Genomic DNA, 13,496 nt, shown 5'->3' with positions numbered 1-13,496 from the left:
TTTTTATTTTTATTACCTTTGCCAACATAGTTTAGTCTTTTCATACAATAGTATGATAAAACTTGTTTCATTTAGTTATGTTTTCTTTCAAAAATTACTGTGAAATGTACTTCTCATGAATCCAATCAAAAGTATTTTTCAGTTATGAGAATGGAGGAAAATAATTTATTCATAGAAATCGTATCTCAATTCTACAAACATACCCTCAATTAATGATTCAAGTAAAAATATCGAAGCAATTCAGGGACCTGCTGATATTGATTTATATTCAGTTTTGTTGTATGTAAGTTATTACAGAAAATTTACTTTACCGATTTTCGATGTAATAAATCTTTAATAATTAGTTTTCTCGCTAAACAATTTTCAGATATTATCTATCTGTGAGCCTTATTGAAACCCTTTGTTGAGTACAACAATAAATTTAATTAAATTGATGCATGCTTTCTATGAAATGTATTCAATTCGTTCAATATTACAAATGATCTATTTGATGTTCGAGAATATTACAAGCCCTCATATTATAGATGAATACTTTAGATCAATAACATGCTTCGCTTTCATATATTTTTTGCTTATCAACATGATTTGACTAAGTCCCTGAAAATATTTTCAATTATCGATAGATTTTCTTTGGAGATTATATATGAATGTTATTTCTCATAATTTTTTGCTAAAAATTGCTGTTCTATTGAATAGAAAGATTTGAAATCTTAAAGAATTTTCCATTTTATAAATAAGATTATGTAAACTGAAAGCAATAACAGTATTAATTCGGAGGATTAGCTCTTTATGTATCTGGTAGAGTATCGGAGCTTTAGAGATTAGTCTACGTGTCTTCATGTTGAACGAATACATTCTTAATTTTCAGGCTTGCTTTTCGGCTGAATTTTCATTGTTCTTTGTAATAAAATTTGAATACACCATTGAATTTGTTTTACTAATAAAAAAAAAAGAAAAATGATTCTTTCCAGAAATTCTTTTCTCACTTCAACGTAATCTGATTTCGTGTCAAAATACCTAATAAAGTAAAACTAAAATTAAATTATAAACTTGGTAAGAGGACTATTCTCTCCGATTTGTAATTCTTTGGAGAAAAGTTGTTTGAAAAGACTGAAAGAAAAAGAGAGAACAGTAAAAAATTAGATTTGATAATTAAGTCGCGAAAATGATATACGAGTGACAAATTGTTAAGAAAACTCGTTTGGAAGTAGGAAGTTACGTTATACAGCTCGTTTTTTATAATGAAATATAAACCACGCTTTAATAAATTACGCTAAATGGTTTAAAATGTACATCACAAGCATAATATGATATTCGAAAACTGGTAGTACATTTCCAGTTACTAACATCAACAATAATTGGATATTTTATTAGAGAATGAATTGGAACAAAAGTCACATAATTAAATTATTTTGTAGTTCATGGAAACAGTATTTATCTGTCGGAGTCTCTAAAAGTAAAAACACACTTTTTCGCTATAAGGGAACTATATCTACTCATCACAAAACAGTGATTAGTCATTTAGAAAGTAGTGGCAACCAATTTTTTCTATTGTAATTCTTTTCAAAATTGTTATACAACAAATATTATGTTTTTAATATTAATTTTATCGAATTTCAAAAATATATAATAAATAAAATAGAACAAATAAAGGTAAGTCCTCTGGTCAAGGATAAGAAGTAACGAGTCATATAAACAACCAAAAAAAAAAACTATAATTGCTTCAATAAAAGCACCGTACAGGATTTACGTATCTTATTATCGAAATCTAAATGAGGATTGATATAACATTGCTTCGACCCGTATATGTCACAATATGTAACAAAATTATTTTTTTTTGTCAAACTTATTCTATGTCATGTACGTGATGAAATAATAATGTTGTTAATGAAGTCAGTCAACCAGCTCTCGCAAACTTCATTAAAATGTCATTAATTTCATTTATATTCATTCTCATTCAAATTTGGAGAAGTTTCAGGAAATCAAATTAAATTCTACAATCGTAGTAAGTCTTCGTTACTCAATAATTATAACACTGTGTGTGTGAAGCAAAAACAATTAATTCCCACCTGTTGACAGTTTAATAGATTTCCCGTGCTTCCTTATTTTCTGAGAAACAGCAGTGATGTAACTATGGTAATTTTTAGTAAAGTAGCAACTAGAAAAATCACAAAACTGTATGATACATTACGATGATTTTCATCAATTATTTGCCTTGTTTTATTCAGTTTTGATCGCTTGCTATTTCTGTAATTAATTGTAATTTTTCTGTAACTTAACTTTCTCTTAATTGTTCATTTATTATCACTTTTCAACATTTTTATCAATGTTTGCCACTATTTGTTCTTTGACCGAAGCCGTAAGGAAATTTGCTGTATATAATAAAAGTGAAAGTAATAGAAAAAATTTACGATGTATATCGCTTAAGTAAGTAAGTTACGTTTGGTCATATAAAAATCGTGTACAAATACAGACAAAAAAATTTTTTTACAAAAGCTTCCTAAATTTTGTCTTTATAGAAGATTGCCCCATGAGTTTTGAATGATGTAGCAGTTGTGAAGGTTGTTTAGGTTCAGTTATTGCAAGAATGACATCAGGTATAATTGATATTATTGTATCCTACAACCTTTACGTTATTTACTAATTTTGTTATTATTTAAATTATACTTTAGAGATATATAGCATGTCCCCCGCCACTGAAACTACTGTTTTTTGTTTTTTTTTCGCTACCGTAGCACAATAAATCACAACCTAAAGTTCATTAGTTCCTCCTTTTTATCTGAAGCATAAAAAACAGTGTTCAGTCAGTCAGATTGTTCTGTTTTATTTGTTCTTCCATTAACACCCTCTATTTTATTTTCGTTAGACATTACTGACGCGGTCAAGAGGAACATCCCTCTTTGTATCGATAGTATAAACGGGATAAAGTATAAGAATCTCTTTCGGGATGACGTGTAAAGTAACCGATCGAGGCAAGCTATAAAGTTTTATGAAAAAGAGAATCGATTTTTGATATTCGAGAAAAAGCTCTAAAGTCGAATGTATCAGATCATGATATTATGGAAAAAGATTTTGTCCATCTTGTTTGTAAAGAATGAGAAGCTTTCGTGAGAATTTGAATATTTATTCCTCGATGATTTATATTTCATTCGAATGAAAGCTTACCATAATCTTCTTCGTAAATAATAGCCACTTTAGTCCAATTGAGGAAGGCCATCAGATCCTTAAAGGCTTTATTCATGCTTTCCTGACTGGGGTGTAAATTAATAGATAACTCCTTGGAGGTCGGCTCGAAATCCACCCTTGCTTCTATATGAGGTACATCGAGAGCTTCACATATACTCTGAATATGTGCTCCTAGAATCGGATCGGATGGACCGAAAATGGCTTGAACTCCGAACTCTACCTGTCGACAAGCTAAAATAAATAATATAAAATATTAGAAAATATAATTATTTATATTTATGCAATATAATAATGATAACTAGGAACAATTGAAGACTTTTTTCATCTCTTTTAAATGGTTCAAATCCCGAATCATATAGATTACAGAGTAATATTTTTCAATTTATTTGTATGATGATATTTCATTTTGAATTGTTAAAACAAAATCAAAAAAAAAAAATTCCAATCATTACATAACAATACCATCTAATTAGACGAAAAGTAAAACACCTCTTCAATTGAACTTCTCGATTCTTTTTGGGAACTTCCAAATCCCTGCGGAGTAGACTCGAAGACGTGTTTGGGTGGAAGTAATTTTTATCGGAGAACTTTGTACCTAAATTAATACACGTCTACGTGAACAGTTTATTAATTTGTCAGAAACGCTAGTTAACTATAAGCTATTTCACAAGTAATGACGGGAAAAATTCAAATTGGAATATTGCCGTTACTTCTGTTCTCTCTAGCTCGTTACGAAAATAAGTGGATAAAAAAATTAAACAAACATTTAAAAGTAGTAAGTAAAGTATCCCAAAATAATTCGACGAATCACCCCACTCCAATCGGGAAAGGAATATGTGATCAGGGAAACATTGAAATTTTCATATCGAAAAAAAAATCGTGGGGGAGTTGTGTTGTTAATTCATCAATTTATTATTCGATCCTGAGAATATACGTCAGCCTAATTGAAGTGAGTAAATTTATTAAAAGAAGTGGGGCATATTTTGTAGTCTTCGATCAGTATTTTGTCGTTTAGAACGGTTTCATCTTCTTCCTTCTATAATACATCTCGCGCCTGCTTTCGTTGTCGTCCTCTACTTCGTTTTTCGATTGGAGAGTTATGCCTTGTCATTTTTACCAGTCTATCATTTGTCTTATATATCGGTTTCATTATTTTTCACGCTCTGATACTCATCCATTAATTTTATCTACGTCATATGATCGTCTGATGTGACTTCTTTCTTGTTCTAAAAGTGTTTTTTCCAATATCGGCCCGAGAATTTTCATTTCTGTTATCTCCGAAAGTTGTTTCGTCGTTGATGTTTCTGGCCCTGTTTCTGATGTACACGTCTGATGGTTGCTTTGTAAATTCGTGATTTTGTTTATTCTTTTTGGCGTTTGTTTAGCCATACTACGTTTTGAAGATATTCTGCAACCTTATTTACCCTGGCTACTACTTGTCGTCGTCCTCTACGACCCATACCTTATCGGTTCATTATTAATTATATTTTTTGTGGAAGGTTAACTATTTTTTAAAGTCTATAGGGCTTGATCGACTTCTTGAATAACGACCTTCACGTTATACTTTATCTTCGAAAAGTTCTGTTAGGTTCGCAGAGCTCAATTATGTCTTTCGACTGTTGTTTTATCACCCTCTATATTTCGGTGCTATAATAGTATCCGTTAAATTTGTTTCCCAATATTTTATTCAAATTTTTTTTTATTTGAAAAACCGATAAATCGTAATGATGTAACCAGAATTGATAATCTCTATTGATGCATTCGTTTGTTTGGAATGAAAATATGAATCTATATTCATAATATGGCACGATTCCAGCCTCATCTCACGTGAAAAGAATACACGATTCGTAGTGGAGTTTCATTTTTTTGTGTCATTTGCAATGACCGGAAAACTTTCAAAGCATTGGAAATTTTATTACTGGCTTCCATAAATTTTCTTTTTAAAATGTGAAAACTTTTGTTCGCTCTTTTCTTAATTGAAACGGTGTCGGAACAAAAGATTGTGATTAGATCTGCGAGACGTGACGAACTTTTAAAAAAATGCAAGTCACAACATGGCCCTTTCAATTGAAATTTTCGTCTTGGATCCAATTTGTATAAAGTATATTTCATTATATGAATAAATAGATCGAGATCCAAAAAACATACTTCCTAGAAGTAAGTTGAAAAATGAATTTGAATCTAATAATTATAGATATTCTCACAGTGTATCAAATTTCAATGTCTCTCACCTTTCTTCCGAATATAATAACTTTATTTTCCCTTTATTCAGTTTCAGTGTAACTTATGGTTCAATTAATAGACGGAAAGGAGAGCAAAGTGGAAATGAACCGATAAAACGATTCGAGCAATTGAAGTAAAAACCTCAGCCACAACCACAATAACTGTCCAGGACATAACTTTATGTGCTACATTTTCAGGAAACAGTCTCAATGTGTTCCTCGAGTTATCTGTCTTTTTTTCTCTACGGCAAGGTTATCTCCCGTATCATTGTTTCTATTAGGTCTCAGAAAACTCCGAGAAATTGTACGATTATCTTTAAGAGCGGGTCTATTTCAAAGATTACACTACACATTACACAAAATTTAACTTTTTTGCCTATTGCCGCGAATTTTGTGGATGATAATATCCAATTACGACTTGTTTTGAACAACTCGAGTTACTTTGTTTTCAATTTTTATCATTTGAGCGTACATATCAATAGATAACAGGTGTATATACTCTGTTAAAATTAGTATCTGAACTTTTTGCATCGTATAGACGTAATTTAAACAATCCATCCATCATTTTTTGTATATATTTGGAGAAGAGAAGATTATAGAAAAGTTGTATGAGAGTTGTTGGAAAATACTTATTTCAAGAATTATTTTGAAGTATTATCTACTTTTTGTTCGGATATAAAACAGAGAATGGGTTTGAAACCGTAGAATTTAGGAAATATGAGCGACGAACAGGGAGACCGTATACATCAGGATTTATGCGTCATGGAAGAGTACTACCAGGGTTTTTGGGAAATGAATATAATATCTGACTATTGTTTGTCTCTTGTCTCTGGTCATTTTGGAAAGTCTACATGCCGGAGAAAAAGTTTTTTAGAGCTCGATGATCGATTTTTTATTAAAGTGATTACATGTTTTTTTCTGTTTTATACCTACATGGCTGCTACTCCGAAACTCTTCTTAATTCTTCCAATTACAATTTTGAAAAACCGTATATCATATATTTATTTAAATATATTATCAACGTATTTCTCGCGTAATAATAGAGTTGAGAGACGAATTATTATAACACAAAAACTAATGATCTAATTTTTCCGGTAGTACAGATGGAGGAGAATACACTTTAAAAGTGAAAGCTCCTTCCATGCAGATACTTTGAAATTAAACTATCCATAATTCAGGAATCATCAATTTTTAATCTTTTGATTAAGAAAAAAAAACACAAGTGGATAATAAATTCATGTGAATGAAAATTTCGCTGTACCTGTCATGGAAAGCACCTACCATTCGCTTCCCCAAGGATCTTGTGAAAATTCGAGTAATTTTGCTAAATTTTTTAATCGCTCTTTAATTTATAAAACAAATTCTTCCGCTGGGGAAATATCTTCTGATTAAATTTAAATATTTTCATAGAGACCAATTTTTTTTCGAGGAAAACGCCTCTTATTCTGTAAAATCGTATAACTAGAGATGGGATTCTAGTTATATTTTCTAAAATTATTCTTCAGATGCTTATTTACATCTCCTTGATATTGGTAATTCTCTCATTTAAGATTTTTATTTCCATCTACTTATCTACACCTTTTGTCTTCGATCATGAGCTGTAGAATTTGATATTTCTATTCATTCGAAAATATTTTGGTTAGATAACCCATGGCACTATCAACATCCGATGATAGGACAACACCCCATAAGAAATAAAATTGAGATTCTGTTATATTTCAGCATACACAGAGTGATTGCTCAGTCGTATTTAGATATCGGAATCTAATATACACTCAAAAAGTTTGATAATAATACAAACATTGTAGTAATTGAGTAATTTCGCCGTTGTCGAAAATAACAAATTCTACTTGTTGACATTTCCACAACTTGTGGAGTTGCCATCTTCAATCTTCAGAAGTTGCCTGTTGTACCTTCTAATTCCGATTAAGTGTGAAACCCAAGAAACTACAACAACAACAGTCTGTTGTTGTTCGAGACATTGTGTGACCCTATAAATGTGGACCTTTCAATTGAGTTATTCGATTTTTTTATTTTATCGACGGTATAAGAAATATATAATTATCATTTCATGAATTTCCTTAATTTTCTAATAAAAGGATCTCCACCTCTGCGTTTTACTACCTAACATCCGAAGTAATGAAATTTTCTTGGGTTCGCATCAATAGATTTAAATAATAAAAGTGCTTCCGAGCCCATCTCATTCCCATTATTTACTTTCATCTTGTCGTTTCTGATGGAATTTAGCAACCACACTCATATTCGGTTCATGGGATTCAATATTGGAAGCTATGTCGTTTAAGGGCGATACGTAGAGGAGATCTTTTCAATACCCCACACCTGAATCGTTTATCGAACACTCGTGATACAAATTTGAATATGATATTCTGGTGTATTCGAAGATATTAAATTTTATTTTTATTGTTTTGCTACTTGGTCATAACAAAGAGGAAAGGGGAATATGTAAATGATATATATTACGTTTGTCGGTAATTTACATGAATATCTAACAAGATGCGACAAAAAATACAAATCATTCTTTTTTTATGACATTTCAAATCATCATGCAAATTTTACGTGTAGTGTGTTAGAAAGAGGGGTTGAAAAATCGAGGGTGTAATTTCATATTAAAAATATCGGCTATTGAAGTTGGTTTGTATTCATACTTAATTCATTTAATCGAAAAAAATTATCGAAACAATACCGAACGCTGCCTATGAATTACGCTACGCTTTAATTTTAAATTTTGTTTGTTTATTAATATGTAATGAGATGTAGTAACTTGAGTGAATTGATTATTTTTGTTCTTATATTATCTTCATTTCTATACACGACAAAGAACATTTAAAAATAAATTGATCATCTTGTCGGAAGCTAAGAGGATTTTATAATGACAACAATTGCGTTTCGTTGTTTCCTTGTGAAAGCAAATAGTCGACCATTTGTAAACAGAATTAGAACTTCCTTTTGGAAAACTTCAGTATTATTTTAAGCACTATATATCTTCTTTCGCATTTTACTCTGGAACTTTTACAATGGAATAATGTTTTCCGCTATTGTGTGCAATCAGTTCTTTGTTTATACAAGCTTCATAATAAATATTTGTAAACTTAGATAAAAATTACTATGCTAGTTACAAGATGATGGATTATTATCTATTGCTTAATTGGTTTAGAATAGCATTTTATTCGCTCAATACTGTTTGCTCTACATTCGTTTTGAATAAGAAAATTTCCTTAGATCCTTATATGACAATTATCTGACACAATTAATTTTAAGAATCACCCAAATATAGTACATGTCAAAATGTTTACAGAAATTTTTCAAAATTCCGTACTATTTGTGTAAATTCTGCAGTAATATGATTGGTTTAAATTATGTAGATTTGTATAAAGTCCATTTTTCATTGAGTTTAGCTCTCGAGCGACAAAATAAATATCAACATATTCGAGAGGGCCTAATAATTCTGACTTCAAAATTATATAAGCTTAACTAGCGAATTCGGCTTCAACGTGACCTGTGGAAGGAGCACGTTTTACTACCATGAAAGTCGCAGAATTTCAATACAATTTGGAAATGTTCTACCCATTCTTATGAATAGTATTGATTTTTTTGTACTATATATCAATTTCTTCAACGTTTGATGTATTTATTCGATTTGGCTCAGTGGTTTAATTGTTACAAATAAATACTATTCAATAACTATTGAATTGAATTTTTTTGTATTTTACCATCATATTCAATCGCAAAATAAAAACCATAGACCCGATTCTCTTATAATGAATTTCCCAAAATGCCAATAAACATTACAACACTCATTGAATTTGAAAATGGGGAAAACATGACATACTCTGAGATCTATTTTGCCAGCTCCATAATTCATGATTTATCATTCTCTTTTTATTGAAGGGTAAAATATAAATATCTATTTCAAATGGATAATAACCACCAAAACGGAAAAGTGACCTAAAAATTTTATGAGACCCGTCAACCCTCATGTAACAATTTTATATCATACCATTAATTCTGAATCAAAATTGTGAACCCAAGTGTAACCTACCCTCCTAACATATTTGATACCTATAAATTAGTAATTCATGACGAAAATGTTTCTTGTTTACTGAATAAGATTGTAATTTATTTTTTTGAGGAGTTGGCGGTTTCTATTTACTGATTCTATTTCATTATTAATGGTTGAAAATCCCAAAAAGAACAATGATTTTATCGATGTCTTGACTTTTAATCAAAAGAAGAGATACATGCTGGTTAGTAGTTATTTCTTGAATTCGAAATAACAATTAATCTTATAAGTTTTCGTTCTAATAAAGTTATTCCGTTGAGTTTCAAGATAAAACTAACTCTATCATCGTTTCTCGGTAAATTAAACTCACCCTTTTTGGATGTTCTGAAACTGTCGTCCCTTGGCACATATTGGATGTCATAGACGAGTGTAGTATTAGGCAACAAATCTCTTTCCTTGTTTATCTTGTAAACTGCGTATTTGAAAGCCAATTCGACGCTGCTGTTTTTTTGATCTTCGGTAAAAATTGCTCCTGGAACAAAATTCCATTTGTTAACAACTTTTCATTGAAATTCATTATAAAAATAAATGATAATTCCAGACCAAAATCATTTTGCTAGATTCGAAATTAAATGTGAAATTCAATTTTATTCAATTTAAATTTTTAAATAAAACGACCTGTCGTTAGCCTTAATAGATGATCCTATAAAATGGATGGGATTATATGAAAAATAGTTGGAGGAGTAGCTTCCAAAATCTAACTAAGCTTCACATTAGATTCCAGTAAATACGATGTTATAAACATTTTAACTACACGTCAAACGCAGAATGGATAAAAACGTCGTCAAGAATTGAATAACTTTCTATACGTGACATACAAAATATATATATAACGAACTCCCATGTCAAATTTCGATCCATTTTCGAAGTAAATGAGTAACCCGTCGTTTTCAATATATGATACCGAGGGCTGGAAAATCGGACTCGACACTTTAATCATTCATCCAAAATATAGTTCATCACATCTTCGTTCATTACTCAAATTTTCATGATAAATTGAACTCCGTTATCGGTTCCTCTCCACAACTTCTCGATAGAAAGGAAGTTACTCGTATTTTAACAATCCTATAAAGCGATTTTTCGTATCTCATTTTTTGTACGTATAATCCATATCACCCAATAATAAATACTAGAAAAGTGATTAGAAAATATTTCCTTATAATCAAAACCGTTATCTATTTTTCTAAATAATTGTTACAATTCAGTTACCAACTTTTGCGTGATAACAAATTTGGAAAATTTATTATGCAATTTCTTTAAGAGGTTGAAATTAATGAAACTACTTCAATGTACGCCAGTACAACTGAAAAGAAAAGACCAAATACGAGTAGAATTGATGTTTATATTCCGTTGGATCGTTGGTCACATAATCTCAGATTTATAATGTTGAAACGCTTTCATAGCAATCCGCTTAAAGTATATCAAGTTTGCCATAAAATAAATAACATTTTAAAAACAAATTAATTATTATGGTTCAGAAATATAAAATAGTGGTTGAGTGTTGTTTGTAATGTTATTCGATTATGTCCAAGTTGTTTCATAGAGACGGATCGAGGAAAATTTCATGACGCACATATTTCATAATTGATTTTAAAAATAGATTTCAGCTTGTCAGAAAAATTGACGAAATGCTGAAATATGAAGCAAAATGTACCAACAAGAATTATGAAAATAAGTACCACAAAAGGATGAAATCATGTATTGGGAACAATTCGCAGATGATTAGGGTAGAATCGAGAAAATTACTTGGAAATTGGAAAATTATTGATATAAGGAATTTACAAGTTCCGAGATTCGAAGTCGATTTCTTGACTTGGAGAATAAACTCATCATAAGTAGAAATAAGGTTAAAGGAAATATGCTACAATGCCTGGTGATTACAATCAATAAATACTTAGAAACTCAAAATATGTAACATATATAAATATTTGAAAAGTTTGAGTAAAATTAAAATTTATACGAAATTCGTGTAAATATTCGTTAGGAGGAACCAACGCAAAGATTGATCAAATCGCATCTTCTAATTGGGTTCGCTATCAATACACAACTGAAATAGCAAGTTTTTTCTAATATTTCATTAAAGTACAACTGAGGAATCACTATAATAACAATTTTTTTCACAAACAAAAGCAATTCTGTTTCTGCATAAATGAATCTGCAGTTGTTGTTTTTCAACCAATATACTCTAATTGGGCATTTTCATTTCGCATCTCTATCCCTGGTTATTTCTTCACATGTTGTAGGACTATATTGAAATTTTTATTTGTTTAACTTAGATTCAAAACTCACAATGATTTATCTGGATATTTACTAAAAGAACTTATATATCAAATTAATGGTTTTATGGGACATTAAATTGAGAATTTTCTTTCATAAAAATTATTGATATCATCTTACTTATTACTAGGAGCATTCATCTTACTGAAAAAAAATATTGAAAATATATTTTCAAAGGTTTCTCTGCTACATTGGTTGATATGAATGAGCTCTTTGAAAATATTTCACAGATATTTCGCATAGGTACTTATATTCATTGATTTATTGCTGTTTTTCAATTAAAATAATGGACCTCCGTATATATACAGGGAAAATTTTTTGGTTAGAATCGATAATATTCCTAAGTAATCAAATTTTAACGATCTGTTCATTGTAAAAATTTCTTTATTTCTTTCTTATATTTACTAATTCACATTCGGGACGACTGAAAAACCCTTTTTTTCTCATTTTTATTATTGTAAGTTACTTGCAAGTACAGTTTTTTATCAATATCAAAAGAAAGTGGACACTTTTGAATAAATTCTCTTAGCTGTTGCGATTTTCTTTCAATTATATTTGAATAGCGTCAAACGGCATGTGGTGTTTCTTCAAGATTAATCATTCGTCGTTCTAGCAGAGCTATACCTACAGTTAATCGTAGTTCCAGAGATTAGACAATTAAAAACCTTTAATATCCGAAAATTTATTATTGATGAAAGGTGTCTATAAATCATGTTTGAAATATGATCGTAGGAAGATAGGTTCATTGCCAAAATCCTTCAGTGATATTTGCGCAACTATGTACTAAAAGTTTGATACGAAATCTTTAAAAATGTTGTTATATTTCAGTACATATTATTGAATACAAAATGATAATAAACAAGCATCGCACTTAGAATGATTCGAGCATAATTAGAAAACATTCGCAAACTAGAAAAACAGCTCTATATAATGTTTAATTTAGAAGGTTGGCTAGACAGCGAAAAGTTGAAAATTTATAATTAGTTTTTGGGTTCATTTATCAGTGCTTTTAAGGTAATTATCGGTAATAAAATCATTGTTTTGAAAACTCTCTCGTATTCTAATTGTTTTATGAATTAATTTTCAAAATCAGATTTTAGTTAGTGATATCAAAATCCGGGAAGGCGCCGAAAATATTTCAAAAGAGCATCGCATCAGCACTGTGGTGTCGCAAGAATTACATAATTTTTAAATTTGTATTCATAGAACTACAAGTAAAATCGATATTTTAGCAGCGAGGGTATAAGAGATGTAGAAGTTAGATAAAAACCCACAAGTTAATGTACGATAAAGGGCGGCACTTAATATAATAATTCTTAAAGTAATTACCGGAAAATTGCTACAAAAATCTGGAACTAAAAAATAATTTTAGGATAATATCTTGAACGGTATTTCTAATTAATTCAATTAACTTTTGATCTTTTTGCCCACATCATTCTCTCTTTTTGCTTTTTCTTTTCTTCAATATTTGTTGTAATTACTTTTCCATTTTGTTTGTTCGTATATTGATATAATTATCATTTTTCAAGATGTTCATATTATCATTCAGCTATTTTTTCTAATTTATTTATTTAATTGAAGAAAACTAAACTCAAACTTATGTGACTGAAAAAAAGTATTAAATATACGCTTGAGCTTTTAGTTTGTTTATTTTAAAATGTGGACGATATTTCCAAATACCTGATTAATTTTAACCAACTTCTTCAGTATATTTAACAGCAATATGGTTG

General features: G+C 29.9%; 1 protein-coding gene across 4 annotated transcripts in view; it reads right to left on the bottom strand.

Annotated features, from left to right (window-relative positions):
• The window catches only part of LOC130443245 (glutamate receptor ionotropic, kainate 2), a 101,586-nt gene that overhangs the window by 27,012 nt on the left and 61,078 nt on the right, over window positions 1–13,496 (bottom strand). For all 4 annotated transcript variants that reach the window (XM_056777779.1, XM_056777781.1, XM_056777777.1 and 1 more), the window contains exons 3-4: window positions 9,800–9,961; window positions 3,166–3,417 (exon numbers count right to left, since the gene is read on the bottom strand). In XM_056777779.1, coding sequence (XP_056633757.1) covers window positions 3,166–3,417; window positions 9,800–9,961 — 414 coding nt within the window. The remainder of the gene's footprint in view (window positions 1–3,165; window positions 3,418–9,799; window positions 9,962–13,496) is intronic.

This window comes from Diorhabda sublineata, chromosome 4 (genome assembly GCF_026230105.1).
Source record: "Diorhabda sublineata isolate icDioSubl1.1 chromosome 4, icDioSubl1.1, whole genome shotgun sequence".
Taxonomy (NCBI): domain Eukaryota; kingdom Metazoa; phylum Arthropoda; class Insecta; order Coleoptera; family Chrysomelidae; genus Diorhabda; species Diorhabda sublineata.
This window is presented reverse-complemented; position numbering and strand designations above follow the sequence as displayed.